Source organism: Didymella exigua (genome assembly GCF_010094145.1).
Source record: "Didymella exigua CBS 183.55 unplaced genomic scaffold M421scaffold_5, whole genome shotgun sequence".
In the NCBI taxonomy this organism is placed as follows: Eukaryota; Fungi; Ascomycota; class Dothideomycetes; order Pleosporales; family Didymellaceae; genus Didymella; species Didymella exigua.
In genome coordinates this window covers 66,722-94,373 of record NW_022984779.1, presented here as the reverse complement: position 1 = coordinate 94,373, position 27,652 = coordinate 66,722, and the positions used below count along the sequence as shown (strand labels likewise).

The window sequence follows — 27,652 nt, the reverse complement described above, 5'->3', positions numbered from 1 at the left end:
TATGCTTGCTTATGGCATAGGCCAGGGGCCGACATCCGGCTCAATCCCCTAAACGATTCAGTCGTGACGATACAAGCCAGCGCCGACTAAGCATTTCAGCCATACACAGCGGAGGCTACATGCATGCACATCTTGAACCCTTTCCTGTGAACAGATCGTGCAGCTCCGGGTCCTGATACCGGGCGGATAGATCCTGAACATCACCACAGACCCTTGAATTAGATCCTACTAGTCTGCGCATTTGCATCTGAAATGATCAATTTGCAGAAACAAGGCCCAAGCAAGTTCTAGTAATGGCAACTCGGCATGTGCCTCGGTGTGTGTGTGTGGCTTGCGGCCCTCATAGCCAGCCACTCAGTGCTGTGCAACACCCTACAGGGCGAGATCTACTTGTAATGTCTCATCTAGGCGAAGGTAGCACATGAGGCTTATCGCAACACCGTTCAAGCCTTGACCTAGCCATTATTCGAGGTTACACGGCTTTAGATGTAAGATTGGAATGTTTCGTGCATTCACCATCTACACCGAACAGGGAACAGGCGGCCTCGATCCAAAGCTTCCCACACACCCATATATCGCAATTCAACAACCGATGACCTGTCAACCATGGCCGCTTACGCAGCTGTCAGCTGCAGGTCCGCAGGCAGTCTAGTTCGCCCAATGCACAGCCCTACGTCTTCACACTGGCGACCACAAAACCGTTCTATTAACAAGGAATCACGACACAATGGTGTCCTCGTGGGCAGCGCATTAGCTTTGCTGACATTAGTGAGTGCAGAGCTAGCGGTGAATTCACCGTTGGTGCACTCTGATCTCGCATTATGTTCTGCATCACCTACTTCCACTGCGAGTCTATGCAGGCACGATCGAACGGGGCTACTTCGTACCAGAAGCGTCGGTAGCTGGAAATATTGGCGGATCCGAATATCCTAAATTGTTTGAGCACTCAGCTTATCCTACAGACCACTCCTTTCAGAGAGACGAAGTACCATTAAATGAACCGCGACGGTATGTCATGTGGCATGTGTGGCTGTAGGGTGATGACGATCAAGGCCACCTCCACAAACGGTGTGCGCATTCGAGGCTGACTGCTGCTGCCTTAGACTATTGCTTACGGAATAATCCGGAACATATGACGATCGTAGGGGAGGATGTGCGATCTAGAGTCGAGAGTTCGGACGTCGGATATGGGATTAAGTTATACGTTCCGGCGACAGGTATGCCTCCGGATGGGAATGTGGGGAGTCTGAGAGTGTCTAGAGCCAGAACCCCTCCAACGGCAGTTGTTGCACTCCTGGTGTTTCGAGCCTCAGATGAGCATTACATGAGAACGAGACTCCATGATGTTACTCCCGGGTCATATCGGTAAACTGTAAGGTGTCGTCCTTTGCACCGCGCAATTCCGACGTACCTTGTACTTCTAGCCTGAACATTTGTTCCCAACTTTGGAACGCATCGCCCAAGCTCCCGAGCCGCGTGGGGGCATGACAGTGACGACACTGACGATAAAAGGGCCGACACAATATACGCTAATTCCAAGATATATTTGCGCAACGCCGAAGCCATTGCGTAGATGTCGGTTTCTTTGGAAGGTGTCCCGAAGTGCAATGCACGCGCCCGAGAAAGACCAAGGAACACGCTCTGTACATCAGTCAGCTCTGTAAATTAGCTGCCAGCAATCAGCCCCAAGCTGTAGATACAGATCCCACGCAGAGCACGCAAGCCGGACTACGAAAGCTGAACCCAGACGTCGATCTTACAAGGCAGCATCGCATTCAGAGCTCCTGACGAACTGCGCCATGAATCAGACGTCGCAGCGGACAAGTGCTCGCCCGGCGGCTAAATGCATGATCGAGTACCTGTTGCCCTCCTAATATGATTCCAATGATACCCCAGACTCTCTGATCGCACAACATCGCTAGCAAAACGTCCTTGCGGCTGTCGAGGCCTAGGATTGGAGGATAATTTGAGCCAAAACGGCTCATTGAGACGAGGGCTTTGAACACAGCGCCGCGCAGCATACTAACTCCTCACCCTGACACCTCGCTCGTTTGATCAATCATCGATCCACAAGGTGCTAGGATTCGAAGCTGAGGAGTGAAAATTAGTTGCATCTTCAGCTGCGCAGCTACCTGTTGTGAAACACAAATGTACCAACCAACATGCTTGATATCTCTAGCTACAGATAATGCTTGCTACGGGATTCGCCATGCCATGTGTGCGAATGTGCCTGGCCAAATGCAATGTGTTCGTGCAAATCAAAGATACAAATCATAGAAGCAAATTTCAAATGCCGTGTGCGTGAAAGAAACCGCCGCAGAACCATACCAAAGCAATGCGCTATCCAAATCGAGAACCCACTCGTCCATCCAGAACTCCACACGATTCACCGCCCGTGTAGTAAGCGACGTTGTGCCGAGTAATTGCAAACCGCGACGCAATCATGCTTCAAAGGATGCGACCCACCGTCTCAGAACAGCATGCCGGAATGAAGAACATACTCCGTGTTCGATACGCCTTTTTCCTCCGTGGAAGTAATCGTGATAATGCAATAATGGAGAAGCGAAGTGAGAAGGATAAATGTGGCGTGTAAGCCCGTCTTACGTAGCAAGGAAGTCCCATCCTTTTTGGTGAATAATCTTTTCCCAGTCCCATGACTCCGGGTCGCCAGCGTCCATGAGCTTCCAGATGTCATCGACGACTTCTTTGGCGAATCCAATATTACCGAGTCCTGTACAGGCGATCAGACCCGAGAAGGCTCGGTCAATTTCGATGCGCTGCTCTTCTTCGAATGCTGCGCAGCCAATGAGGAACAGCGGCAGAAGAACGTTGCTCTGAATCCAACCCTCTGCAGGCAGCTCGTTGATGTATCGAATGCCATCGTCCACGGCACTCTTGATGTATGAATGTGGATGCGAACTCTTTGTTGTGCGATAGAGATAGACCCACGTGGCCTGGCGATAGAGCATTGAGATAGTATATCGCGGGGTTTCAGGTGTTTGCGGGCAGACCCACCCACGCAAGCCTGTGTCGATTGCATGTGCAGCGAGCAACGCTTCGTAGTCCATCGTTGGTTCGAGGTTGCCGTCAATGCGCGACCGCAAGCGCCGTCTTAGGTTGCTTATCTTGGAGATGAACCCGAATAGACCGTCGGACACACCAATAAGACCAGCAGTCTCAGGGTTGATCTTGAACGGCAGATTGAAGTCGTCCATTATGGGCATATCGGCGCCGTCCATAGAGGTGATCTGACTTGCAATCCAGTGGTAGTAGAAGAACTCGTCGAAGAGCGACTGGAACTCGGGATTGGCAGACTTTTGACTCATCGCAATCTGTTTCGCTGCGACCATGTGCATTCTGTACTCGCCAGACGTGTTGCCATCGCAGATCGAATGAAGAAGATGCAGGAGTATCTGAGCAACGTTAGAGTCTTTGTAGACCATCACTCCACCCTCGCCGGCTTTCTGGCGCTCAAGATCGTGCTTCAAGAGCTGCAGCGCCTTTCCACGATGGAATGCCTGACGATCTTCGTAATCTTGCGATGGGTTGATTGAATACATGTGCGAGGCAGATAAGCACAGAACCGAGTGCATCAAGCCTTCATGCTCGAGCGCCATCGGTAATAAGATCTTGGTGAAGGGGTTTGTTGCTTTGTCGCCATGTAAGGTGAGGACTGCGCTTGCTCGGTTGGCAAAATGTTGCAAGAGCGAACGGTCGAGATCGTTCTCGACGCCTTCCATCAAAGGTGGAAGATCGAACTTCATGTCGTCGCTTTGCTTCCGTGCTGTACAACGGTCAGCTTGGGCCTTCGAAAGTGCTCACAAGTACACACCTTCGGCTGCTTTCTGCTTGCCACTCTTCCATATCTCAAGTGGTTTGTAGCCCTCGCAGTGTATGTTGTTCTTTTGACACGATAGACCTATAGGGCATTAGGACGAAACCGAGGAATTAGACAAATATGCTTACAAAAGGGTCTAGTCTCGTCACACTTCTTCTTTCGTTTTCGACATGTCGTGCAACCAGTTTTCGAACGCGCCTTTGCCTGTTTTGAAAGAGTTGTGGGTGAGCGGGGCGGATGAATCCGGGGTCGGCCACGAGCACGACGTATCCGTACAGGCTCTGTTGGGGAGATAGGAGGATCGTCAGTCTCTTCCTTGACATCTGCTAGTTCGAGCTCTGCCTCCTCAACTTTGGGTACGATATCATCAGGACTTGTGCGTGAGTCCCGTCGGCCGTCTGATTGTGAGTCGGAAGCAGAGAAGACATACGAATCGAAGTTGGGTGTTGTGAGAGGTGAGTCGCTGGCGGAGGACATGGAGGGCGGGGGAGATGAGCTGGTGCTCATACGTGCATGGGCGCCTGACGGCGAAGGGGCCAAGGAGTTAATTGAGATCATTCGGTCTGATTGATGCAAGTTCGAGTGCTATTGCCGGCGAGCAGGCAACATTGGAAGCACGATTCGTCTGTTTGCGTCGTGTGTACCCGTAACTAGGAGCAAGCTTGTCCACACCAAGGTTGAAGTCTGTGTAGCTGAGTGTACGACTTTGCAACGCCCAGAGGCTTTGTACTACTCCCGCGAGATATGGCTTGCTTCTAAGCCAGTGGTGGAACAGGACGGCCAGTATATTGTCGAGAATATAATGTTATTGTTGCGAGATAGCTCACGCGGTTCGGGTTTGGAGCTGCGAGTAATTGGGCGGTCTGTTGCTCGAGAGCGGGGGACTGCGTCTAGCGAGTCGCGGGCGCGGAACAACAACCAATGGGCCGTGGTGCAGCGAAGCGAAACTGCGTCGTCGGAAGACAAGCTGAACCCGATGGTAGCCTTGGAGTAGAATGGCTGATGAGTTGATGGATCTCTTATGTGGTGAATCTCAAATGCTCGTGACAGTGGCAGGCGTGAGGAGGAGGTGGGCTGCGAGAAGTGCAAGCAGCGTTTCGACGATGATCGCCTGGATGGCAGGTAATACGGCTTTATCAACTAGTATTCAGGTATTCGAATCCTGGGCGAAGAGTGGGCGAGAAAGGTAAGCCGGCGGACGTTCAAGGATAGGTTGCACGACACGGGAGAGGAGAGGTTATCGTAGGTAAGTCAAAAGTAGCGTCGCTGCAACGACGATAAATTCGCCTCTAAGACACGATGATGGACGACCCTGGAAGTAGTGGTTCCACTTTGACCAGCGCACCGGGCCGCTGGCTACTTAAAGCAGGGAGCAGGCCGAAGCTTGCAAGAGGACTAGGCGCACTGTGCACGCAAGGAACTGTGTTGACGTTTTCTCAGAAAGATCAGGAGCTGCATATGGCTTCACAAAGAATAGACGGCGTGAGCGCTAGCTGAGTGACACAGAATGTCAACCGCGTGGAGACGTAACGTGCTGGCCAAACTGCGCGGCCCTTGTTTCGACAGACATGGTTCGCTTTTCATCGGCCGCAGCTCGTCCTTGCTCCCGCGCCAGCTTTGAGATGCCGTTGGTCAGACACACCCTGGGCGGAAAGCTGACGATCCAAGATGAACGGCGACGGGAAATGCGAGGAAACGCCGCAAAACCTCTCTGCTGGCCTGTCCTACTATCTGATTAGCCCGCGAACAACAGTCAAGTGGGTGGGATCCCTGGAAGTGACAATTAATGCCGATAGCCTAACGCTAAATACACTATGGCCAGGCATACAGAGTGTTAGTGGGACACGATCTTCTTGAGGTCCTGACGACTTTGAGGCGCTACTAGCTGATACCGGTAATCAGCCCCACAGCGAGAGATGCCTTTAGCATTACTCCTTCAGGTCGAATCAATGTGTGACCTGACGACGACCTCATTTCCGCGGCCAGGATCCGGTCAAATGACGGTCGGTCCAGATGCTCCTTGCTCTTGACAGTTGACAACAGGCACGCTCGAAGCGGCGTGAACAGAATAGAAGGCTAAGACCGTAGAGCCGGCTGAGTTGGACGATTGAGCTTTCAGCCACATCACAAGGATGGCAAGGGCTCGCAGATCTCTCACGTTTGGAACTAGCCCTGGCAGGTCCAGCGGAGCAACGGCCAGCCAAAAGCTGCTGAAGAGGTCCTCTCCCCGCACGCTGGAGGTGCTCGCTTACGCTCGTCAGCAGAAGCAATAAATGTTATTCGCAGTGGCCTTTACTGGCCCAGGCGAAGAACCGAGGACGTCAGTTCTGCAACGCAAGAATTCTTGCATTTGCATATCAATCTCATCTCTGTCGATCGTACTCTTTATGTAATACTCTCCATCGGATTCGGCTTCTCAAATTTGGTAGCGGACGGAAACGCGGACGGACTGCCAAACTTAAAAGAGCACACCCCCGAAGTTGGCTTCAAAGGGCTCCCGCACTGATCTCCTTGGCTGTGGGTTCGTGATCGACGTTAAACGCCAAATAGCAAGCCCAAGTGCCTCATAGCTAGTAGGAACATCGGATACGGCCTTGCCAAGAAATGTCTGTGTGACTCTGTTGACTCCTTGCGCGGAGAAGGCCAGGCATCTCACTACAGACGAGGGTAAATTAGACCAAAGATACCAGCGTGCTAGCATGAATCGGATGTAGTCTGGCCTAGGGTGATTGTCTCATCACGATGGAGCTGCACACTCTGCGTTATTATGATCATTCCCTTTTCAGCGAAACGCGATCAATCTCAGGTTGGTGCCCTGCCAGCTGACAACGGTCATGACGCATGAATAAATGCGAGATCTGTGCTCAAGATTCCTGTCTCTTTTGAGGGTGTATCATGAAGTTTAAGATGTAAGACGCCCCAGAATATCCGACGATGCAGCGCAGTGACAGCGGAGACCAAAGAAGGATGACTTACATTAGCCAGTTTATGAGTCTTGGTTTTGATACAAGCGGGATCAGGCATCCGAAAAAGGGCCGAAGGTGGAGTGAACAGACGAAGCGGGTGTGACTTGCATATGCTAGCGGCATGCACCGGCGCGGGGTTTCCTCAGGGCATTTGAGCCGTGTCATTCGCCAAATGTATTCGACAGGACGACGGCTGCATGAAAAGCCAATGTTGAGTCAATTGGAGCGGCCGCCTCACAACAGCTTGCGTCTGCATTTTCAGATCTCCCGGACCTTCGGCGCGTGGGTTGATGCGGTCAGGCAGGCGGCAGGCAGGGCTTGATGCCTGAGACGTTGTCCAAGACTGCAGGCGGCAAGGATATAGATGTAGTTGTGTTGTACAAAGAATGCTTGTCCGCAAAATGGTGTAGAGACTGATGTGAACTCGCTCCGTCATCCCGCCTTCATGTGTTTCTCGTCGTACTGTGTACAAGTTCCACCCATCGATATACGACATGTTTTAAGCGGTTCTGGGCCGTCTGTATGTATGTGTTCGAAGCCAAGCTTAGCTTTTGCACCGCCTGGAAGACTACGCACTACGACAGCATGATTCTATCTGCATCGCATGCCCTGCTGTGTCTGAGTGCGTGTTTGCTCTGTTTGCAGTGTTTGCAAAATTGTCGTGGAGCTTAGCGTGTCTTGGCGTGCACAGCAACAATGGACGCGGCGTGCCTCACACTCATCACCCATCAAAGCAATCGCCAACACGCCATAATCACCACGACCTGACGACCGGTCGCTATGCTTGCGTAAAGGACGGTCGCGTGCATCAGTCTAGCTGACTGTAATTATCATGTTCAACTTCACGCCTTTGCTCGGTGCGCAATCTGCGTCGCCAGCGTCTCAGTCACTGCTCGAGTTCGACGGAGGTGTGAAGGTGCTCATCGACGTAGGCTGGGACGAGAGCTTCGATGTTGAACTGCTCAAGGAGATAGAGAGGTAGGTACTGCTCCGTGTTCAGTCTCCAATGTACAGCTGTATATAGTCGAATGAATACACAAAGAATGAAGCTGATCGAGTTGACTCCAGACATGTTCCTACGCTCTCCTTCGTTTTGCTCACCCATGCCACTACAGCACATCTTGGTGCATATGTGCATTGCTGCAAGCACATCCCCACCTTCACGCGCATACCCGTCTACGCAACGATACCCGTCATATCCCTAGGTCGAACACTTCTACAAGACCTCTACGCCTCCACACCGCTCGCAGCTTCCATAATCTCGAATGAGTCACTCAATGAGTCGGCGTACGCATACCCTTCGGCACTCCCAGGCGGGAGCAACCCAAGTATCTTGCTCCAAGCACCTACACACGAGGAGATCGCAAACTACTTTGGTCTCGTGAACCCTCTCAAATACTCCCAGCCACGCCAGCCGCTAGCATCACCGAGCTCCCCACCTCTTAACGGTCTCATGATCACGGCATACAGCGCAGGACATACGCTAGGAGGCACAATATGGCACATTCAACATGGCATGGAGTCAGTTGTTTACGCGGTAAATTGGAATCAGGCACGGGAACACGTGCTCTCTGGTGCTGCCTGGTTAGGTGGACCTGGGACTGGAGGTTCTGAGGTATTGGAGCAGTTGCGCCGCCCTACTGCTCTCATCTGCAGTAGCAAAGGTTCAGGGAAACACACAAACATCAAGGGCGACCAACGAGATGAGGCTCTTCTATCGATGATCAGGGGGACGGTGGCGAAAGGAGGGTCTGTTTTGATCCCTTCAGATTCCAGTGCTCGCATTCTTGAGTTGTCCTACCTCCTCGAAGAAACATGGCAGAACGAAGCCTCACGAGCGGACAGTACTAGCCCCCTAAGGAACGCAAAGCTTTATTTGGCAAGTAGAACAGGCGGTGCGACCATGCGTTACGTAAGAAGTATGGTCGAGTGGATGGATGAAGGAATCGTCAAAGAATTCGGGGCAGGCGCTACAGATGGCCAGGACCCGAGTAAGAGCCGGACAGGTGTCAAAGATGACAGAGGTGCAAGGCCACCGTTTGACTTCAGGCACTTCACCCTGTTAGAGCGTAAGACACGTGTTACACGCATGCTCGGCGAGTCTGAGCCGCGGGTGATACTCGCAAGCGACACTTCTCTGGAGTGGGGCTTCTCCAAGGACGCTATCAAGAGCTTAGCATCAGACGAGAAGAACCTCATCATTTTGACAGAGCGTGTCGGTGAACTGAGCGGCAAAGAGAAGGGCTTGGGAAGATACCTATGGGAGATCTGGAATGAGCAAAATGCACACACGGAACACGACTCGTCGACAACGATCATCAATGCTCCCGGGCAAACATCAGTGCGGATCGCTCGAACAGTAGCGCTCGAAGGCGACGAGATACCCCTCTACCAACAGCATTTGGCAAGACAGAAACAGCTACACAACACCATGGGCGGCGATGCCACAACCAACATGGAGACCGCCGATGTTGTGGATGATCGATCGTCAACAACATCAGAGAGCTCGGAAGACTCCGAGGACATGGTCCATCCACACCAAGGAAAGGCTCTTAACACAACGGCTACGCTTCGTCATGCCCGCAACAAGGTCGATCAGACTGATGCTGAGATGGGTGTTAACATACTCACCCGGCGAAAGAACGTACACGACTTCGAAGTTCAGGGCAAGAAGGGCGTAGACAAGATGTTCCCAATCATTACCAAACGAAGGCGTGCAGACGACTTTGGAGACCTCATTCGACCTGAAGAGTTCGCGAAGGCGGAAGAAGAAGACAATGTGCCAGGTGAGCCATCGCGTGGTGACACAGCGAAGAAGGAGAATGCAGTCGGTCAGAAGAGGAAGTGGGATGGTGTAGCAGATACGCCCGCCGAGCCAGACAGCGAGCCAGAAGACGACGTAGGTAAGGTTGATGGGCCTGCCAAGGTCACCATTGGCTCTGAGACACTCGACATCAGATGCCGCATCACGTACGTCGACTTCTCCGGCCTGCATGACCGCCGAACAATTCAGACGCTCATCCCACTGATCAAGCCTCGCAACCTCATTTTCGTAGCTGGCGAGGAGATGGAAACCAAGGACCTTGCAGAAGAGCTCAGAAGGACGCTGGCTTCGATCGAAGCCGGCGGCAACATCGACATCTTCACTCCCCAAGTCGGCACAATGGTCGATGCCAGCGTCGATACTAATGCCTGGTCTGTCAAGCTGTCGCGCAGCATGATTCAAAACCTGCGATGGCAGAAGGTGCACGGTCTGGGTGTTGTTGCCGTCACCGGACGATTGCAGGCTGCGAGTCTCGAGCCACCGCCAAAAGAGGAAGAAGACGAAGCGCCGGCCAAGAAGCGGGCGAGGCTCGAAGCCACACCTGCTATTCCCGTTAGCCAGGAAGCAAACGACGACACACCGGTTCTGGACGTCATACCGACAAACATGGCAACTGCTGTGCGATCTGTCGCCCAGCCCTTCCACGTTGGTGATTTGAGGCTTGCAGACCTGAGAAAGCTCATGAAAGCTTCTGGTATGGAAGCTGAGTTCAGGGGCGAAGGTGTGCTGGTCATCAATGGAACTGTTGCCGTCAGGAAAACGGCGGCAGGAACTATTGAGGTTGACGGTGGAGCATATAACTTCACTGACCCGAGGAACAGCGATGCCGCTACATTTTTCAAAGTCAAAAGAAAGATTTACGAAGGACTGGCCGTCGTTGCAGGCGGCTAGAGGCTGAAAGTCGGAGCCTGACATAGCAGTCTTGCTTCAGACGGAACACAGGTCCGTATCTTTGTAAATTATCGACTGTTAATCAAGAAATATTCTGCAAGAGCCCCTCGTTCTCCGTCACAACGGTGACCTTGTCGCAGCTTCTTCGTTCGATGTTGAGATTAAGAGCCTATCAACGCACGACCTACACATGCACATAAGCTGCAGGAGCCACCCGAGATCGTCACACCATCACGCTTTTCGTGCTGCACTCGCTCCTGACTTCATTTTCTTCCGTTTCTGCACAACAAAAAACATTATTTTTCCTTCCACCAACATCTCGCACGTCCCTGCCTCGCTCTTTACTCAAAATGCGACTGCCCTCAATCCTCGCCCTCCCAGCGCTCGCACTTGCCACCTCCCAGAATACAACAGCTCAAGAGATCATCAAGCATCTCAGTCTCCAACCCAATGTCGAGAAAGGCTACTTCCGTGAAACCTTCCGCGACGCTCGTACTGTAGACGACAACCGCTCAATCTCAACCGCGATTTACTACCTCCTCGCGGGCTCCGTTGAGTTTTCGTATTGGCATAGGGTGGACGCTGTGGAAGTCTGGTACGTCTTCATCTCCCTTATGCCTCGGGTATGTAGTAGTAGATTTAAGAATGCCTTTGACATCTGTAGGCATTTTTACGCGGGTGCACCCCTGACACTCGAAATGTCTTGGGATAACGGGACTGCGACGAAGCGACTGCTGCTCGGTGGAGATGTCCTCGATGGACAAGAGCCGCAGGGTGTAGTCCCGGCGTATCGCTGGCAGAGGGCGAGGAGCGAGGGTGGATGGACATTGTTGGGTACGACGGTAGCGCCTGGGTTCGTACCGGATGGATTCGAGATGAGGGAGGATTGGATGCCTATTGACGGATGCTAAGATGAGTAATGTAGCGTAGACGAGGACCAAGATGGGCAAGAGACTCCATCGATTTGTGGTTATGGTGTGATTGCTATGTGGTGTGCACTACCTTAGTATGCATACTTACACCGAAGTCGGAACACTTCCTCTTGATCCACAGCTCAACCTCGCCTTGCACTTTATAGTACATACACAAGTGGATCGAGCGCAAGATAGAACACCATTGAATCGTCACAACCCTCCACGAGCAATCCAGACCGAAGAAGTACACTGATGTACCGCAAACGCCGTAAATACTGTCGTAGGAACTTATAGCTCTATACATAAACAAGACACTGTAAGAGCCAGATACTTGGCCGTAACTTTTTCGAGGGCCTCTAGTATCACAAGCGTCGCTGCGTCTTGCTTTGCGGTTGTTCGGTTCCCTCAGTATCATCATCGTCTTCCTCATCTTCCTCGTCTTCTGTGCCGGGTTGTTGCCTCTTCCTCTTGTCTACCCTCTGATGTACTGTACGTACATGCTCTTCCATCTTATCCCTTCGCGACCCGAAGCTGCGGCCCTTGCCCTTCTTAAATGGTCTCTTGGATCGGTCGCAGCCCTTCCAGGTGCAGAAGTATTCGATCTTCTTCGTTTCGTGGACCATTTTGTAGTGGCGTCGAAAGTCCGCTGGTCGACCGAACTTCAGCACGCTGCACTCAGGATCAGAACACTTGAGTTTTCCATTGGCGAGAACGTGTCCAGTGATAACTTCGGGCTCGCTGTCTGAGGTTGAGGTATGATGGCGACGCCGCTTCTTCGGTAGTGGACTGGGCTTACGAGGGTTGGCGGGCGAAGAGACCGGTTGAGTGAATGTGGAGACGTGTTTTCCCGCAGATGGAGCTAGAGCGAAGGAACTGTCGAGGCTGTTAGTCACAGTTTCTTCATTCCTGATTTAGTTGAAGCACCTACGGAGAACCTAACAGAGGTGAGTGCCCAGACGATATTGCCCGAGGACGCGGACGACCCAGTGGTGTGAGCCTCCTAGAAGACTCGTGGCGTTGTCTAGAAAGTAGCTTCGTTAGAAGGAGTTCCAAGACTAATTATCAAGCAATCGTTGAACATTAGTCTGGCGTAACTCGAATTGGCTTTGCACTGTATGCTCAATATCCGACGGCATTTTTGAGAAGAGCCGGCTGGCTTGTAAAAAAGACGTCCAGACTGCCAACGGAGGCTTATGAAAATCCGCAGAGCATGACTTCAAAGTAGAAATATGGAGTATACGATGGTGTCCGATGCTGCACAAATCGAGCTGATGATCGTCACTCGACATAGGTTTCGGCTATCCCTGACTCCGTCCGCATCACAAGAGGCGATAGATCGAACAAAGCTACAGAATGGCTCACCTTGGTAAATTACTGGGCATTATGCCGTATGACAGCTCCTTCGCAAGCGGCCGGCTCCAAATTATGACGGGGAGGTGTCCTAGGGCCGAAGAAACGACTGATCCAAGGAATTTTCAATGTCGCAGAATTGTTCACCAATATCACCAGGGTACCACCTTAGTAGGACAGAGGCCGTTCTGTTGGTCAATATTCCACGGGACAAACGCTGTCGGCGCATTCATCAAGCAGTCAGACGCAAGGCACGACTGATATTCTGCATCATGTGGCATATTAGGTATCCTTTTGGTCCAGAGAGATTGGTAGTGTTATCGTAAAGACTGCTGTCGCTTTGAAGGGACTTCCAGCTGGGTTACATAATCGTCACATGGTCCTTGTGCGCCAACCCAGATTTTATCTTGAATAACAGCTCCATCGGAACGTCGCCGGGAGGTCCTTCAGAATCTGCATGCACGGTCTGGCAAGCCTGCATGCAGGAATGTCTTGTTCCAACCAGATAGGCAAGTGGCAAGTACGAGAGCAGAAAGGGTCTCTCAAGTCGAATACGGTATCCAGTAATGTCAGGATGGCGGATTTCAATGACGATCCGGGAGATGCCGTGTGCTAAGTAGTAATAAAACGTTTTGTACTACTAGGAGGTTTGACTTACTCGATGGCTGTCTGACCCAGATCACCAATGCTACTTTCGGATGCACCCAACCCAGCGAGGCTACTCCAAATCGGGTAATTCATCGAGTTGTCGGCGTATCCTTCTTGAACGCTGTACTGTGGGGCTTCTAGGGTCTCTGTAGGAACTGTGTTCGCCAGGGCCGAGGTAAAGGACGTCATTGACAGATTGCAAGGCAGAGAGCCAAAATGATGATGATTAGTTAGTTGGGTGTGAAAGGCCGATTTATCGGAGGCAGAGCGTAACATAGGAATGCTCTCAGTGCCAAAGCCATTGTGACGACCGGTGCCTTGTGATGCGTAAGGCGGGTAACCGACATGTTGCTGACTGGACGACGCAGACGAGTGAGCTGAGATCTGCGATGGCCCGCGAGACATGGCAAATGACCTGTGAGGATATAGATTGTTGGCGTGCGGGGTCATTCGTAGCGCAGCAGCAAGCTCAGCCTGATGCTGTCCAGCAGAGAAATGCGAGAGACTTGACATTGACGGCGAGACAATCGAATCATGACGATAGTGTAGTATCGGCGAGAGCGTGGTTGGACTGACAAGCTCTTCTTTTGCGAAAGCATTGCTGTAGGCTGTATCGGTCATGCTGTTACCGGGGCCTCCATTGCGGCACGAGTAGTCGTAACCGTTATCGTAACCGTTATCGTAACCGGTGTAGTAGGTCGCGTCCATCAGTGTGGCGAGACAAAAGAGAAACAAGAATGATGCGAAAGGAGTTTGGAAGTAGACCAGAAAGATATGTGCGTGGCAGGTGCGAGTTTGTGGGAGAAGGGAGGAAGAAGAATCGGGGAGAGACAGCCAAACGATTGAAACAAGGCAACCTATGTACCCATAGCCCTACAGCACCTTGCTGCGAGGGCCAACGCCCTGCTGCGAAAGGCCTCAGCTTGGCTTGCAGATTCAGCCTCAGTGTGTTAATCGCGCAGGAAGGCTCGATGCTCACCAGCGAGGAGGCAAAGCAGGCAACAGGCTTGCCCAGGCCACGGCACGCGAACACCAGCGCCACGGGCCTGCATTCATGCACTTCACCGCATGGATGCAGGTCGAACGTTTGTGCTATAAGCTCAAGATACCCAATGAGATGTGGCAATTGTGCTGAAACCAAGGTTGCGAATGACTTTTGACTGTGACGGCTAACGATGAGCACCGCGGAAGGCATACTGATGACGCTAGATTAAGAACCGCGGCTACGGGAGACGACAAGCGCGGAGAAGGGCGCAGCGCGCCACGGCCTGTCATCACTCGCCTCATCTTTCTATTGACCTTAAAGAGTGACCAGACTGGCATATGGTGGTCTCTCCATTGATTTCAGTCTCGATCCCGTCGGTGGTCTCCGACAGTTCAGACGCATAGTGAACGCATCAGGCGTTTCTAGGGAACCATCGATCAAGATGATAGGTATGCTGTCGCAGGAACGCTCAACCCTTGACAGACCATACCTTGATACTAGCGTCACCACCGGCACTGAGTACCTTTGTCGCCTTCTCCCATGCTACACCAGTGACACCATCCTTGTGAGCATTGAGCGCCTTGATTCGCTTGCCTGGGTCTTCGACGCTCCAAACCATGACATTGGTATCAAGACTTCCACTAGCGGCATATTTCTCGCTCTCGTCCCATGCAAGGCAAGTGATACGAGCAGTGTGTGCACTCCACCGGTCCGTGATAATATTCCAGTCTCCACCAGCCTCATATGCGTAAATTTTGCCGTTGCTGGCACCGAATGCGAGCTTGGAACCGGACGGCGAGAACGCGACTGCCGAGATAGCGGCAGTAGCGCGGCGAAGCTCAGTGCCAGTCTCCTTGAGTTCTGTGCCAGACAGTGTGTAGATGTGGACGAGCTTGTCGTTACCACCGACTGCCACAGTGGACCCGTTTGCAGCGATCGAGGTGGCGCCGTACTCAATGGGTACCGAACTGACCTTAGAACCTTTGGAGTAGACGGCTATCGAATCATCTGAAGCGACCAGTGTAACCTCTCCCGCGGCCGCAATGCCCTTAGGCTGAAATCCAAGGGAGCTTGCTTGACCGGTAAAGATCTTGTCCGGAACGGAGACAGATCTCAAGGTGTCGTCCCATCCTACTGTGTAAAGTTCAGCCTGACTCTGATTATTGGCAGCGGTGATGCCTGCAACGTAGTTGGAATGTGAGTCTCCCTCGACTTTGTCCGCAAGCCCTGTGGAGACATCCCAAGCAAGGACTCGACCGTCGTAGCTACCAGTAGCGAACGTCGAGCCCGAGACACCAGAAGATGTGATGTTCTTCTGGTGTCCGCGCACTACTTTAGTTGGCGTAGGGCTTCCATCAACCAGGTAGTTGAGGTTTCCTTCCAGATCCACACTGACGATCAAGCCGTCACTGCGGCCTGTGGGCCATACAACACCGACTTGCTGGTCAGGAATGCTGACAACACCTTCCTCGCCCATTCTCCAGGTCTGGATACTTTTGCCCGCCTCGGGATCCCATATCCTGACAGTCTGGTCTGCGCTAGCTGTGACAAATTGCTTCGAGTCCTTCGCCCAGGAGATGCCGAAAATGGAACCGGTGTGGACGCCCTCCCCAATCTGACCTTTAGCCTCACCGGTTTTGCCATCGTATAGCCAGATGCGCTTATCAGCACCAACACTTGCGAACATCGAGCCGTCTGGAGAAAAAGCAGTACCGAATACGAAGCGGTTGTGTTGCTCTCTCAAGCTGGTGTTGAACTTGAAAGGTGCGCCGTGGTAGAAGACAAGGCTGCTGTCGTCAGACCCAGTCACAGCTCGTAGTGGTCTTTGCTGACGGATCGAGACGCTGTTGATCTGCTGCGAGTGCCCCGAGATCTCTCCCACGCTGTTGCCGCTGTCTGCTGTGATGCAGTGTCCGAATCGCTCCTTGCCGTCACCGACTGCAATGACACGCTGCGAGTCGCCGTCCCATGCGATATCATTGATTCGGCCGGCGATGATGTGGTAGTCGCCTGAACATGGTCAGCTTCACTTTGTCCGCCGGCGGTCTGCGGTGGCCCTTCCCGGCCCACGCAGCTTCGCATCCGCACCTTTGGTAGCGCCCTCGCCTGCGCAATCCCAGATCTTCACAGCTCCAGACACATCTCCGCTTGCCACATAGAAGCCTGAGGGCGAAAAACGAGCGACCGTAGTCTGGGCCGTGTGTTGGGTGTATTGTTTACTGACGGCGGGGTCGTCGATGGAGCGGAGGAAGATTGATTTGCCGGACTGGTACGCGCAGGTTCACGTCAGCAAGCTTCACATTTCGATCCGACCTACTCACAGCATATGCTATCCGTTCTCCCTTGGGATCAGACGAGAGAGGCGTTGGCTGGCCACGGGTGGTTGCGGGCGATGCAGCCCAGATGGCGTCTACCGTGGTCAGTCAATGCCTATGGAAGCGGGTGAAAGCTCCTACCTGGCACGAGAGACATTCTGCCGAAGGAAATGAACGCTCAAAGCAATGCGAGAGGGGAATTCAAAGTTGATGGCGATGTTTAGGCGCTGCCTGAGCTGCTGCTTGGACAGTGAGTGCCCCACATCTTTCGTCGACCCAGCCCTGTGCGGGGACTCGCCAAGAACCTCAGAGCCTCAAAGCTCTGCGTTGCGCGCTCCGCACTTCCACGGCTCCACGCATCCGATATGCATGTCTTCTGCTCCTGCAAGTGTCGCAGCATCAGCAAAGGCAGTTCCGTACGCTGTGTAGTTCTATTTGCTGGCGCACCTCATTAGACTGCGACTTCTCGGGGTCTGGGGACTCGACGGGCCCGAGCAGGTGACAGTATCCGAACGCCAACCATGTATATCAGAAGGTAGAGGAGTCGCACGATTCTTGGATCAACTCAAGGTGTGATGAATACAGCGATAACGACCACCTACTAAACGACCCAGTCACAGCCTCCTCCTTCACCACCAACCATGCGCGTTCTCATCTCAGGGGCTGGCGTGGCAGGTCCAAGTTTAGCATGCTTCTTATCCAAGATGGAGCACGCATTGCCATCGTCGAAAAAGGCCCAGCACTTCTGCCCCACGGACAGAATGTCGACATCACTGGTGTCGCCATGACAGTCATCAAGAAGATGGGCCTCTTCGACGAGGTCAAACGCTACCACACCCAAGAGGAGGGCACTCAGTTGGTCGACCACAACGGTCGACCACTCGCCTCCTTTCCGATTAAGGAGAACTCGATCGCAAGTTTCACATCCGAGTTTGAGATTCTACGAGGAGACATGGCAAAGATCCTCTGGGAAGCGTCAAGAGCCCAAACTTCGACAGAGTTCCTCTTCGACACCACGATTCAGCAAGTCCTCCACAACGACGACGACAGCGTGAAGATCGAACTCAGTAACGGCTCCGTGCAAGAATTTGATCTGCTAGTCGTAGCGGACGGCCAGTGGTCAAAGCTGCGGAAACAAGTCTTCGTACCGGAGTCTGTAAATGTGATTGACAAGAACATGTACGTTGTGTACTTCACCGTTCCCAAGACGAAAACAGACAACAAGTGGTGGAACGTCTATATCGGCTTGCAATCACGTATCATCACTCTCCGGCCCGACCCCCACGGCACCACCAGAGCAATGTTTACCATCATGCCGCACAACGAGGCCCAGAAAATTGCCTGGCGAAACGCCATACGAGCAGGGCGAACAAAGCAGGAACAGCTCGTGAAGCAGGAGTTCGCAAGTGTGGGGTGGGAAGCGAGGAGACTCCTCGACGCAATGAGCGCGGCGCCGGACTTCTACTTCCACCCCATGCAGCAGATCAAAATGGACAGGTGGAGTCACAATCGCGTCATCTGTCTGGGAGACACCGCATTCGCGCCCACGCCGCTGACGGGCATGGGCACCAGCCTGGCGATACTGGGAGGCTGTATGCTCGCTGGCGAGCTGGCGCAGCTGCAGCCTGATCAGCATCCCATGTCAGCGCTGGACGCGTATGAGAAAGCGTTTCGCCCATTCGTTGAGCAGACGCAGAAGATCCCTGGCATCTTGCCAGGCGCAGTGCATCCAGACATGGCGTGGGAAAGGTGGTTGCTCCAGTCTGGCATATCGGTGGTGGCATGGGCGGCCAGCTTTCCGTCGTTTGCAAGACTGATCGGAGGCAATAGAACTGCAGAGGAGAACAACAATGGGTTCAAGCTACCGCGGTACGAAAAACTCGATCGAATGCTTTAGGTCGAAATCATATCGACGCTGTGATTGTACCATACAAATCATCCTTGCTCCATGCTCTCCAAGCTCCACAGAAACTTTTACGCGCCGCAAAGCTTGAAAAGATGGCGATGTGTCACTGCAACGATTTCTAAGATCCAGTGGTTCTTGGCGAAGGAAAAATTATACTCGAGACTTATTTTGCAGGAAGGTGGTAAACCCATCAGACCCACACACGGTCTTGCTCTCATCATACAGTTGCCAGCGAGAAATTCTGTGTGAGTACCTACGGGCGCATGTAACCGCACAAGCAAAAGTCTGCGCTTTAAAGTAGTGTCGTTGGTGCCACCTGCCCAATGCAGAAATACTACCAATACAAGTGTCACTTCAGGGGCACTAGTATACCGTGATCTCCGGACAGCACCTTGGTACACGCAAATTTGCGACGTCCAGTGTGGCAATAGGAATGTGCCAGGTAAGACGCGCTTTGTTCGTCGAGCATGTACCTGACGCACGTGGGTTAGGCCAAGAAAGAGGATTCAGCCACCAATCCTTCTCGAACGGCAAGTGAGGGCGCGATGAACGTGGTTCGTGGACAATTGCAGGAGTGCAGACGGATGCAGGAGGAGACCTGAACCAAGCTCTAGGGTGCGGCGGTGCGAGACTTGGACAGCAAGCCACTGACAGTCGATGTGCTGCTTATGTTGCTATGTTGCTCATGTTGCTATTCAAGGATTGACGGGAGGCCAGAAGTGGATGATTGCGATGCGTGGTAGTAGAAGGCTAGAGAGGCTCCGTTATTGAGGAATGGTTTGCAATTTACCGTGGATGACTGCTCATCGTCGGCGTCCCTGGCGTCTAACGACAAGCTGTTTCATTACCATTGATGACCGTGCATTCACTTTCGGCGGATTACTGAGTTGACGATTGAGGCGAGCGGAGCATTGGGCCGACTAAGGTGGGACGTGATCACACTTGCAGCATTGTCAGTCACTCGCTTGAAAGGCCCACATTGCCGTTCTTCAACCCGAAGACCTGACGCGCATGAAGGTGGCGCGGAGGACACAGTGTTGAACTTGCGTGCTCTGCGTGCTCTGATCTACTTCTCAGGAGCGGAAGTGCGCGCCATGAGCCGTAGCAACAATCATCGCGAAGAGAACGTAGTGCGTTCAAGATAATTTGCGTCGGGTCGTTGTTGGAAGGTTTGGGAGATTCCGGGCGCTATTGAGCAAGCACGATTGCTTGGCCTACCTTAATTCTTCCCTGGGCTCCGTCCACTCATCACTCGTGGGTCGACAGCCATCAAACCATCTGAACCGCTGTACGATGATCCGCTGGCGCAGCATCTAGACCTTTTTCAAAATTTGTTCTCGTGGCCTTGTGAACTGCGCCTCCAATCTGCCTCATCCGTCAGCTCGCAAGAGCTTGCAAACGCGGTTACTAGTGAGGAAAAGCACGAGGCACGACCGCGATAATACGGTAATTGCTTCTCCACGATCCGGCGACACTGTCAGTATGAGGCGCGCGATAGAGATAGTGCATTATTGTGGGCTGGTCAGACAATCTTGTGGCGGCCTTTGGCGCGCTTTAAGGTATTGATCGGAGTGGCTTGCGGCTGGCCAAACCGGGGTTGATGAGCAATTAAGCTTAAACTCATAACCTGCTTTAGTCTTATCTGCCCTTGCAAGCGGAAACGACATCGGCTGGATGCTACCAGCCGTCCTGTGGCTTTCCTCGTGTTGTTGGTTTTCTGGAGAATATCCAGACCCCGCAATGTTACATTCCAGAGGACGCAGCAGGCTGACGGCACACGGCATGAAGGTCCCAAGGCTCCTGCAATCCGAATGATGCCCCAATCGTTTGCAAAGTGCCGGTATGCGGGTTCTAGTCAAGATTCAGAGTGCTGGGCAATTCCAATCGCGCTGACGCGGCCTCATGACAAGATGGGGCCATTGTTAGACGTGGGAACGCGAAGCTTGGCCACTCATAGAAACGGAAAAGTGGTCTGCGCCTTGGCAGACTTGAGTGTGACCTGCGCCAATGAAGCGGGACTCGGGCCTTTGTCTCACTCCGGCAAGCTGAAAATTACGCCTTGTTGATAGTGTCTTCCAGCCATACTGCCTTGGGCAGGATGTAACGAATATACGGGAAGCCCAGGAGTACGGGTGGCAGCTAAATATGCTCTTGTGGTGTTCCGTACACCGGTCCGCAGCTGCCACGCCCAGTCCATGCGAAGGTGCTTGAATACCAGTCGATATTGATCTCTTATGCTGAGGGGCATGTGCAATCGTCACCGCACTGTCAAGGCTATATTTCCAAGAGGTTGCTTACTAAGGTTGGTAAAAATGACGATGGACAAGAAATAGATGTCTTGTACAGTTGCGGGAATGCCATCGGACTTGTAGCCCGTCACACCGTCAGCATGGTTAAATCGGAACCTCGTGGCACATAGTAAGCTTAAACCACAGGCACCAAGCTTAATCTATGCTCTGGCCGAGCCCCTAAGCGGACTGCTAAGGAATAGGAGGCGGTCCATTACGTTACAGTGGAGCTGCGCGGACTGTCCAAGGAGCGGAGGCGTGGTGTGCTTGGGTGGTGACACCGGAATCTTCCACGTAGACAGCAAGCGGACACACCTAGGATTGCTATCCACCAGTGCGGAGAACGTCAGGGAAATGAAACTGCAGACGGCGTGATCTAAGTCGCAGGCTTCCATCAGCTTCCTGAGCAGTGTGTGATCGCCCGTCTGGGCTGCGGCGGACTGCCTGTGGCCGCAGCGCTCAGCTCAGCGGAGCCGGCTGCCCAGAATCCGGCAGATGTCCTTGTCCTCCCAGCGCTGAGGCTAGTGGGCGAGCATCGCGGTGGTGCTCTGAGGCGTCTTGGGCCAAGCGCTGGGCAAATTGTCTCAAGCGGCCAACGGCGCTGGGCCACACGCGAGCAGTAGCCAAGGATCACAAGACGGAGTGACGGACTTCGCGCAAAGGCTTGGGAGATGTCAGAACTGGGGTCAGAGTGGAACAGCCAAGCCGCGAAAGGCTTGTCGATGGTAAATACCAGAGATTGGGTTTAGGTTGTGTAGCGCCATTTAGAGTTATCCGGCTACACAAAGCTTGGCAGTAGTTGGCGAGTCGAGACCACGCATCGAGCGGACTGGGCGCCAGCGATCCAAGCCTTAGGGGCATGTGAACAGATCGCTGCTGCCTGCCTGTTGTGTTTCGGGCGCAAATGGAAGCGTAAAGCCGAAAATTCTTGGAGCCTGGCTGCGATGAAGAGCACAAGGCGACGCTGCCGCGTATGTACGCGCTCGTGGGTCGCACCGCCGGGGTGAGCGGCCCCAAGTTAGCAGCCAACGGCATCCGAATAAAGCTTGTCCCGGCAGCTTGAGGGGCCTTATCTCGCTATCCAACGCCACTACAAGCCTGGGCGTCGATCAAGAACAAGACCCTAGCGCCGAGAAAGGCCTGAGGGCATTCCAGGTGGACTAGGTTCCGCTCTGCGCTGCAAGCCCCAGAGCGTACATGAAGAGTGCACCCGCGCCTATTGATGAGTGGTTTCTGATTTTTTTCGCTCCCTATCCTCACCCGCCCCAGCCATAGCGCATCCCCTGCACATACCGAGCGCCCACTGCCGCGCACGTCTGTCACGTCAATAAGCAGTTTCATCGACAGTCCGTTTCACGCCACTGGAGCCCCACGCAACGCCGCCCAGCCTTGCTGTTGCCGTGTAACCGCTTATAGGAAGCAAAGTACTGCCTACCGCCCAGTCTGTCACCGTCACAAGTGTTACATTACCGTAAGTGCCTTTACTGCAGTATATCTCTCTGCAGTCACATCTGTGCAAAGCCGCAGCTGTGTCCCCTTGCACGCCTGACCATATCCCACGTGTGGTGTAAGAGCCTCATTTGCACGTCAGGCGCATGCGAATTGCATCGGCTTTTGCCGGAGTGGAGTGGGATCTGTGTCTGTCACAAGGTTGGCAGTCAACCTTATTCCAACCTTGTTCCATCCCTCTGCCCCCCGGCCCTTAACAAATATTGGCTGCACCACAAACCGATACAGTCAACTCAAGCTGACTCAGTCCCTCAGGCACTCAATGCACCTTTAGCACTTGCAGAAGTACTTGAATAGCGGTTCTCGACTGCAGCTCGCATCACCCACTACCACACACCCACATCCACATCCGCACATCTACAATGGAGACATATCACGGTCACGTTCGCACACCCAACGATGCGATCATCCTGTTCGAAGCCTGCCGCATCGGCATATTACCACGCGTTCAGCGCCGTCTGTCAGAGAAAGAGCGCCAGCAGATCAAGTCAGGCTCAGTGTTTGTATGGGATGAGCGCGAGGCTGGCATGAAGAGGTGGACAGATGGCAAGTCATGGAGCGCAAGCCGAGTGTCTGGCAGCTTCTTGACATATCGTGAGATGGAGGGCAAGCGAGGAGGTGCCGCACCAACACCACCGCTTGTCAAGAGGGCGAGCGGCAAGTCTCCCGACGGTTCCGCGACAGGCGACTCGGATGGTGAGGGCCCAGATGGGTACCGGTACAAGCCAGACGGTCTTATGAAGCAATCTTTCAGTATCACAACCTCCAGTGGCCAGCATCTCCACCTCATCAGCTACTACTCTCGCTCAAACTCCAACAACCTTCCACAACCGACCAACGACGCGCAACTGCGACACATCAGGCCTCCTAAGAACATGTACCCTGAGTCCGCACTCGCCGAGACTCAAGCCGCGCCCGCCGTCACCCGTGGGCCAATGCCTGGCTCGCCTCACGCTGCCGCCGCATACACCATGGGCCCAGCCTCGCCGTACGCACATCCCGGTCCTGTGGCTCCAATGTACGCTATTCCAATGTACCCGCCTACACCACAAACTGGTCACCCAGGTCACCCGGGTCACCCAGGTCACCCAGGTCACCCAGGTCACCCATACCGCGCTGGTCATCCAGGCTTCTTCTACCAGCCTGTCTACGCACCACCCGGCTACTACATGCCTCCACATCCACAGGGCCATACTCTTGACCGTCCTCCACAGCCTGTCGGCCACCATCATGCATCGCCAGGCTACCCCATCTACGCTCAACATTCCTTGTATGCCGCGCACGCTGCCCAGGCAGGCTATCACATGGTCAGCCCGCCTCCAGCGCGCGCACCATCTTCTGCTGAGCTGGCTCAACGCCAACCACCGCCTCCTCCTGCTCCCGCTGCGTCGGGGCCCGAGCCTGGACCACAGCTGCCCGCTATCAACGGTGCTGCAGCTTCTGTGGGCATTACCAAGCCATCAGCACCTGACGCTGACAAGACGCCCGCTCAGAATGGTGCTGAGGCCGCTAATGCAGCAGCATCTCGTCCTCTGCCAACACTAACCTCCCTTCTCAACACCAATGGCGCCGACCAGGACAACCAAGCCTCGTCGCGCTCTGGCAGCCGCAGTCCAAACACTGTATCGAGATTTCCTCGTGATCTTGCACCGGAGCGTCTGGCTACAAACAGCACTGCGGCGGATAGCAATGCGCTGAATAAGCTCAACAGCGTCTTCGTTAGGTCATAGGATTTCTTTCTCTGCACATTCGTTTTCTTTCAAGTCGGCTGTACTCTGTTTGTACTCTGTGGGTGTTTTAGCATTTACGAACTGCATATGGGCGGCGTTTGGAGTCATGGCCGTGAAAATACGGTCACTGCAAGAGCCGAAAGCGCCTGGAGTTTTGTGGTTGACCTTACAGCCCATCATATGTGGAAGCATCACATAGATGCGGATTTGCATTAGCGTAGTAGCTGCAAGAAGATTTTCAATCCATCTTTCCGTTGCATTATCAATTGGTTGCAAGCTTAACCTTATTTACATGCTTAATTGTGATGCGCACGCTAGGCCGCGTGAAGGTTGACTGACTCGATTGACTTTCTGCTGCTGACATCACAACACAACTTCTCTGCAACACCGATGGTTAGCCTGTTGCATTATTGAGGTATAGTTGTGTACGTCTATCTATCGAGAGCGCGAAGTGATACGCTTATCCACATTTTATCACTCTCACGAACGGTAACACCACCTCTCGTAGCAGCTGCCCGATCTGGCAACCGATATGCATATCACTCGTCTGACCTATCGCGGACGTACCACGGCTCGTCTGTTATGTCACCCAAAGTCGAACTACCCCGCATTACATGTCGGTATGGCAAAGGCAATGGCAACTACAGATAGCGTCAAGACTATCGGGGTATCTTATCATCGATAAGTGGCAGTATGTTCGGCAAGTAAGGGCGTTATCATCGGGCAATAGTACCCGACGTGCGCGCCTCTCCCTATTAGTGACCGCTATATAAAGCTTGGAGCGTTGGCGCCACTCTTAATATTGCTTGTACCGCAGCAGCTTTGACCCTCATCCCAATCCTGCTCGCAACTAGTCTCGGCAGCACCACGCCTGGACACGATGGCCACAGCAACAGAGGCGACGCACCAACCAGCGGCCGTCGAGAAGGTGGTCTCGGCCACTGACAACGATTCGGTCTCGCCGGGCATAGTGCAGAAGCTCGATGAGAAGATATTGAATCACTCTCACGATGTGGACGCTGCGATGAAGGCTTTTGACGGCATGGACGGGCAGGTCATTGAGTTGACACCAGAGAAGAACAAAGCGCTGCTGAGAAAGATCGACTGGCACTTGATGCCTGTCAGTATTGCACTGCTTGCAGAATCTTCTACGGAAGCTGACTGATGCAGATCATGTGCCTTGTCTATGGGCTCAATTACCTGTCAGCATCGCCATGATCAATGAGGTACCTCCAGAAGCTAACTGATGTAGGGACAAGACGACCCTGAGTTACGCCAGTGTCATGGGCCTTCGACTACCGCCATCAAGCAACAAGCTTGCTTCCGGAATCAACCTGACGAAAGACAATTACCAATGGCTGGGATCGATGTTCTACTTCGGTTACATTGCATGGGAGTATCCTACAACTCGCTTGCTACAGATGCTGCCACTTGGAAAGTACTCGGCCTTCAACATCATTATGTGGGTGAGCACACAACTATCCAGCTAATAGCACAGAAGTAAGGACTGACATATAATAGGGTCTTGTACTGTCATGTTTCGCAGCCGTTGAGAACTACTCTGGTGCCATCGCGGTCCGTTTCTTCCTTGGCGTCTTCGAGAGTGCTGTAACACCTGGCTTTGCCCTCTTCACGTCGCAGTGGTACACCAAGAAAGAACAGGGCTCACGCACAGCCATCTGGTTCAGCTTCAACGGATGGGCACAGATATTTGGCGGTGTTGTTGCATACGGCATTGCAGTTGGGTGTCGCAAGACGGGCACGATCATCGAACCGTGGAAGATCATCTTCCTTGTGACTGGACTCCTGACCATGTCTGTTGGAATTCTCTTCCTATTTATCATGCCTGACAACCAGCTCAATTGCCGATGGCTGAGCAAGGAGGACCAAATCCTGGCGATCGAGCGTGTGAGGGTGAACCAACAGGGTATTGGAAACAAACACTACAAGATATATCAGCTCAAGGAAGCGCTCACAGATCCTTTGAGCTGGGCGTTCTTCTTCTTTGCGCTCATTACTGACATCCCCAACGGTAAAAAACCAGGCTCTGCAAGTTCCACACAACGTCTAACAGCCTGCAGGTGGTATTTCCAACTTCTTCTCGCAGCTCATCGTGGGCTTTGGCTATACACCTGAACAATCGCTTCTCTACGGTACACCTGGCGGCGCCGTCGAAGTTGTCTTCTTGCTTGCTTGCGGCTGGGCTGGCGACAAGTACGGTTACCGCATTCTCATATCGATGATCGGTATCTGCACCGCAATGATCGGCATGATCATGATCGTTGCGCTGCCCCTGAGCCATAACTCTGGTCGTCTCGCCGGATATTACCTGACTCAAGCCAGCCCAACAGCATTCGTTGCGCTGCTGAGTCTGCTCTCCAGTAATGTGGCCGGGTACACAAAGAAGACGACTGTTGCGGCTATGTATCTGATTGGATACTGTGTGGGTAACATCATTGGTGAGTTGAAGATCTCCCCCGGCAGTGTATTCAAAATTGACCTACTATAGGCCCACAAACTTTCCGTCCAGGCGATGCACCACGCTACGTCCCCGCTGAAGTGACCATAATTGTCTGCTGGGGAATATGTCTGTGTATTTTGGCATTCATCCACTTCTATTGCGTCCGACAAAACAAGAAGAAGGCGGCGATCCGAGCAGCGCCTGGCTACGTACGATTGGAGAACCAGGAGTGGCTGGATCTGACGGATCGCGAGAACCCTGAGTTCATTTACACGTTGTGAGCTTGATGTTGAAGGCACCTAGTCGGCTTGAAGTAAGGTTTATTAGCTAGAGTATAGCCCATCCCCCATTCCACAGCACAACTCGATACCCAGCAGCATCCTCATAGGTCTGTCCCTTGCCATCAGCGTCCCGTACTAGTAGAGATTGTAGCTCTTGACAGTCGCAAACCTAGCACCTGTCATCCTCTCTATCGCCACCTCCCACCTGTCTTTGTTTAGTACGTAGAAGACAAGCGGATTTTCCTGTGACGGCGCTCGCCCAGGATCGTGATCTTTCTCCTCCGTGAGACCGGGATGATATTGTAGAGATGGGTGAACGAGCCTTACACCGTTGAAACGGGCGTGTTGGTCAAAGGAGCCGATGATCTGGGAGCCGAGACCAGTGGGTGTAGAAGGGAAGGAGGGCGAGACGGATCGGGTGGGCGGGGCAATGCGGAGGTGCGCTTGCATAATAGATTTTGCGATTGCTTCACTAGATGACATGGACGACACTATCTTCGTCTACAAGTGAGGACTGAACTTCCCACGATAGCATGGCGCTTTGCGCAGGCGATACGATATCAAAAGAGCATCCCCGCTGCATTCCTGGATGCGTGGCTCCTACACTTCTGGATCAGGTTTTGAGTTTGTCGGATTCTTTGATAAGAGCTGGCTTGCTTGCTGATCTGACCGCCTGTATCGCGCTTTGGTGAGTCGAGGGCAGTCAGAAGTGTACCGGTATGTCAACGCATGTCGAAATCTGGCGA

The 27,652-nt window shown here is 53.1% G+C and overlaps 10 protein-coding genes across 10 annotated transcripts; 6 read left to right on the top strand and 4 right to left on the bottom strand.

The window, feature by feature from the left end:
• The first annotated feature begins 524 nt into the window (after window positions 1–524).
• M421DRAFT_417282 (uncharacterized protein) lies at window positions 525–1,327 on the top strand. Its single transcript, XM_033591394.1, has one exon. The coding sequence runs from the start codon at window positions 607–609 to the stop codon at window positions 931–933; it is 327 nt and encodes a 108-aa protein (XP_033451762.1). The 5' UTR covers window positions 525–606; the 3' UTR covers window positions 934–1,327.
• Window positions 1,328–2,511: 1,184 nt separating this feature from the next.
• Window positions 2,512–4,614, bottom strand: M421DRAFT_313947 (uncharacterized protein). Its single transcript, XM_033589236.1, has 3 exons — window positions 3,967–4,614; window positions 3,833–3,919; window positions 2,512–3,784 (listed from the first exon to the last, which is right to left on the bottom strand). Exons 1-3 carry the CDS (start codon window positions 4,394–4,396, stop codon window positions 2,601–2,603), a joined length of 1,701 nt encoding a protein of 566 aa, XP_033451761.1. The 5' UTR covers window positions 4,397–4,614; the 3' UTR covers window positions 2,512–2,600.
• A 2,926-nt stretch (window positions 4,615–7,540) lies between these two features.
• Window positions 7,541–10,626, top strand: M421DRAFT_417280 (uncharacterized protein). The gene is made up of 2 exons (XM_033591393.1): window positions 7,541–7,782; window positions 7,873–10,626. The coding sequence occupies exons 1-2, from the start codon at window positions 7,637–7,639 to the stop codon at window positions 10,517–10,519; spliced, it is 2,793 nt and encodes a 930-aa protein (XP_033451760.1). The 5' UTR covers window positions 7,541–7,636; the 3' UTR covers window positions 10,520–10,626.
• Window positions 10,627–10,675: 49 nt separating this feature from the next.
• M421DRAFT_417278 (uncharacterized protein) lies at window positions 10,676–11,713 on the top strand. The gene is made up of 2 exons (XM_033591392.1): window positions 10,676–11,114; window positions 11,184–11,713. Exons 1-2 carry the CDS (start codon window positions 10,870–10,872, stop codon window positions 11,428–11,430), a joined length of 492 nt encoding a protein of 163 aa, XP_033451759.1. The 5' UTR covers window positions 10,676–10,869; the 3' UTR covers window positions 11,431–11,713.
• Window positions 11,613–13,027, bottom strand: M421DRAFT_313876 (uncharacterized protein). Its single transcript, XM_033589234.1, has 3 exons — window positions 12,796–13,027; window positions 12,362–12,454; window positions 11,613–12,306 (listed from the first exon to the last, which is right to left on the bottom strand). The coding sequence occupies exons 1-3, from the start codon at window positions 12,813–12,815 to the stop codon at window positions 11,796–11,798; spliced, it is 624 nt and encodes a 207-aa protein (XP_033451758.1). The 5' UTR covers window positions 12,816–13,027; the 3' UTR covers window positions 11,613–11,795.
• A 645-nt stretch (window positions 13,028–13,672) lies between these two features.
• M421DRAFT_313924 (uncharacterized protein) lies at window positions 13,673–14,755 on the bottom strand. The gene is made up of 2 exons (XM_033589235.1): window positions 14,008–14,755; window positions 13,673–13,846 (listed from the first exon to the last, which is right to left on the bottom strand). Exon 1 carries the CDS (start codon window positions 14,624–14,626, stop codon window positions 14,108–14,110), a length of 519 nt encoding a protein of 172 aa, XP_033451757.1. The 5' UTR covers window positions 14,627–14,755; the 3' UTR covers window positions 13,673–13,846; window positions 14,008–14,107.
• Window positions 14,756–14,885: 130 nt separating this feature from the next.
• Window positions 14,886–16,888, bottom strand: M421DRAFT_98650 (WD repeat-containing protein 2; the record flags this gene model as incomplete). Its single annotated transcript, XM_033598640.1, has 4 exons — window positions 14,886–16,426; window positions 16,505–16,682; window positions 16,738–16,826; window positions 16,873–16,888. The coding sequence occupies 4 exons, from the start codon at window positions 16,886–16,888 to the stop codon at window positions 14,886–14,888; spliced, it is 1,824 nt and encodes a 607-aa protein (XP_033451756.1).
• Window positions 16,889–17,091: 203 nt separating this feature from the next.
• On the top strand, window positions 17,092–18,927 carry M421DRAFT_417276 (FAD/NAD(P)-binding domain-containing protein). Its single transcript, XM_033591391.1, has one exon. The coding sequence runs from the start codon at window positions 17,420–17,422 to the stop codon at window positions 18,626–18,628; it is 1,209 nt and encodes a 402-aa protein (XP_033451755.1). The 5' UTR covers window positions 17,092–17,419; the 3' UTR covers window positions 18,629–18,927.
• Window positions 18,928–22,360: 3,433 nt separating this feature from the next.
• Window positions 22,361–24,429, top strand: M421DRAFT_417274 (uncharacterized protein). The gene has a single exon (XM_033591390.1). It carries the CDS (start codon window positions 22,797–22,799, stop codon window positions 24,162–24,164), a length of 1,368 nt encoding a protein of 455 aa, XP_033451754.1. The 5' UTR covers window positions 22,361–22,796; the 3' UTR covers window positions 24,165–24,429.
• A 416-nt stretch (window positions 24,430–24,845) lies between these two features.
• Window positions 24,846–27,349, top strand: M421DRAFT_417273 (membrane transporter). Its single transcript, XM_033591389.1, has 6 exons — window positions 24,846–25,284; window positions 25,335–25,366; window positions 25,417–25,630; window positions 25,686–26,196; window positions 26,246–26,623; window positions 26,674–27,349. The coding sequence occupies exons 1-6, from the start codon at window positions 25,045–25,047 to the stop codon at window positions 26,904–26,906; spliced, it is 1,608 nt and encodes a 535-aa protein (XP_033451753.1). The 5' UTR covers window positions 24,846–25,044; the 3' UTR covers window positions 26,907–27,349.
• The last annotated feature ends 303 nt before the right edge of the window (window positions 27,350–27,652 follow it).

What these genes read in the sequence shown, in the direction of transcription:
- M421DRAFT_313924 (XM_033589235.1), bottom strand. Translation starts at nt 14,626, where the DNA reads ATGCCTTCCGCGGTGCTCATCGTTAGCCGTCACAGTCAAAAGTCATTC.
- M421DRAFT_417276 (XM_033591391.1), top strand. Translation starts at nt 17,420, where the DNA reads ATGCTTCTTATCCAAGATGGAGCACGCATTGCCATCGTCGAAAAAGGC.
- M421DRAFT_417278 (XM_033591392.1), top strand. Translation starts at nt 10,870, where the DNA reads ATGCGACTGCCCTCAATCCTCGCCCTCCCAGCGCTCGCACTTGCCACC. An exon ending in GTGGACGCTGTGGAAGTCTG is followed by an intron (nt 11,115 to 11,183) that starts GTACGTCTTCAT and finishes TGACATCTGTAG; the next exon opens with GCATTTTTACGCGGGTGCAC.
- M421DRAFT_417282 (XM_033591394.1), top strand. Translation starts at nt 607, where the DNA reads ATGGCCGCTTACGCAGCTGTCAGCTGCAGGTCCGCAGGCAGTCTAGTT.
- M421DRAFT_417273 (XM_033591389.1), top strand. Translation starts at nt 25,045, where the DNA reads ATGGCCACAGCAACAGAGGCGACGCACCAACCAGCGGCCGTCGAGAAG. An exon ending in CCTTCAACATCATTATGTGG is followed by an intron (nt 25,631 to 25,685) that starts GTGAGCACACAA and finishes GACATATAATAG; the next exon opens with GGTCTTGTACTGTCATGTTT. An exon ending in CTGTGTGGGTAACATCATTG is followed by an intron (nt 26,624 to 26,673) that starts GTGAGTTGAAGA and finishes GACCTACTATAG; the next exon opens with GCCCACAAACTTTCCGTCCA.
- M421DRAFT_417274 (XM_033591390.1), top strand. Translation starts at nt 22,797, where the DNA reads ATGGAGACATATCACGGTCACGTTCGCACACCCAACGATGCGATCATC.
- M421DRAFT_313876 (XM_033589234.1), bottom strand. Translation starts at nt 12,815, where the DNA reads ATGCCCAGTAATTTACCAAG. An exon ending in ATGCCCAGTAATTTACCAAG is followed by an intron (nt 12,455 to 12,795) that starts GTGAGCCATTCT and finishes GCTACTTTCTAG; the next exon opens with ACAACGCCACGAGTCTTCTA. An exon ending in TCACCTCTGTTAGGTTCTCC is followed by an intron (nt 12,307 to 12,361) that starts GTAGGTGCTTCA and finishes CAGCCTCGACAG; the next exon opens with TTCCTTCGCTCTAGCTCCAT.
- M421DRAFT_417280 (XM_033591393.1), top strand. Translation starts at nt 7,637, where the DNA reads ATGTTCAACTTCACGCCTTTGCTCGGTGCGCAATCTGCGTCGCCAGCG. An exon ending in CTGCTCAAGGAGATAGAGAG is followed by an intron (nt 7,783 to 7,872) that starts GTAGGTACTGCT and finishes AGTTGACTCCAG; the next exon opens with ACATGTTCCTACGCTCTCCT.
- M421DRAFT_313947 (XM_033589236.1), bottom strand. Translation starts at nt 4,396, where the DNA reads ATGATCTCAATTAACTCCTTGGCCCCTTCGCCGTCAGGCGCCCATGCA. An exon ending in TGACGAGACTAGACCCTTTT is followed by an intron (nt 3,920 to 3,966) that starts GTAAGCATATTT and finishes AATGCCCTATAG; the next exon opens with GTCTATCGTGTCAAAAGAAC. An exon ending in CAAGCAGAAAGCAGCCGAAG is followed by an intron (nt 3,785 to 3,832) that starts GTGTGTACTTGT and finishes ACCGTTGTACAG; the next exon opens with CACGGAAGCAAAGCGACGAC.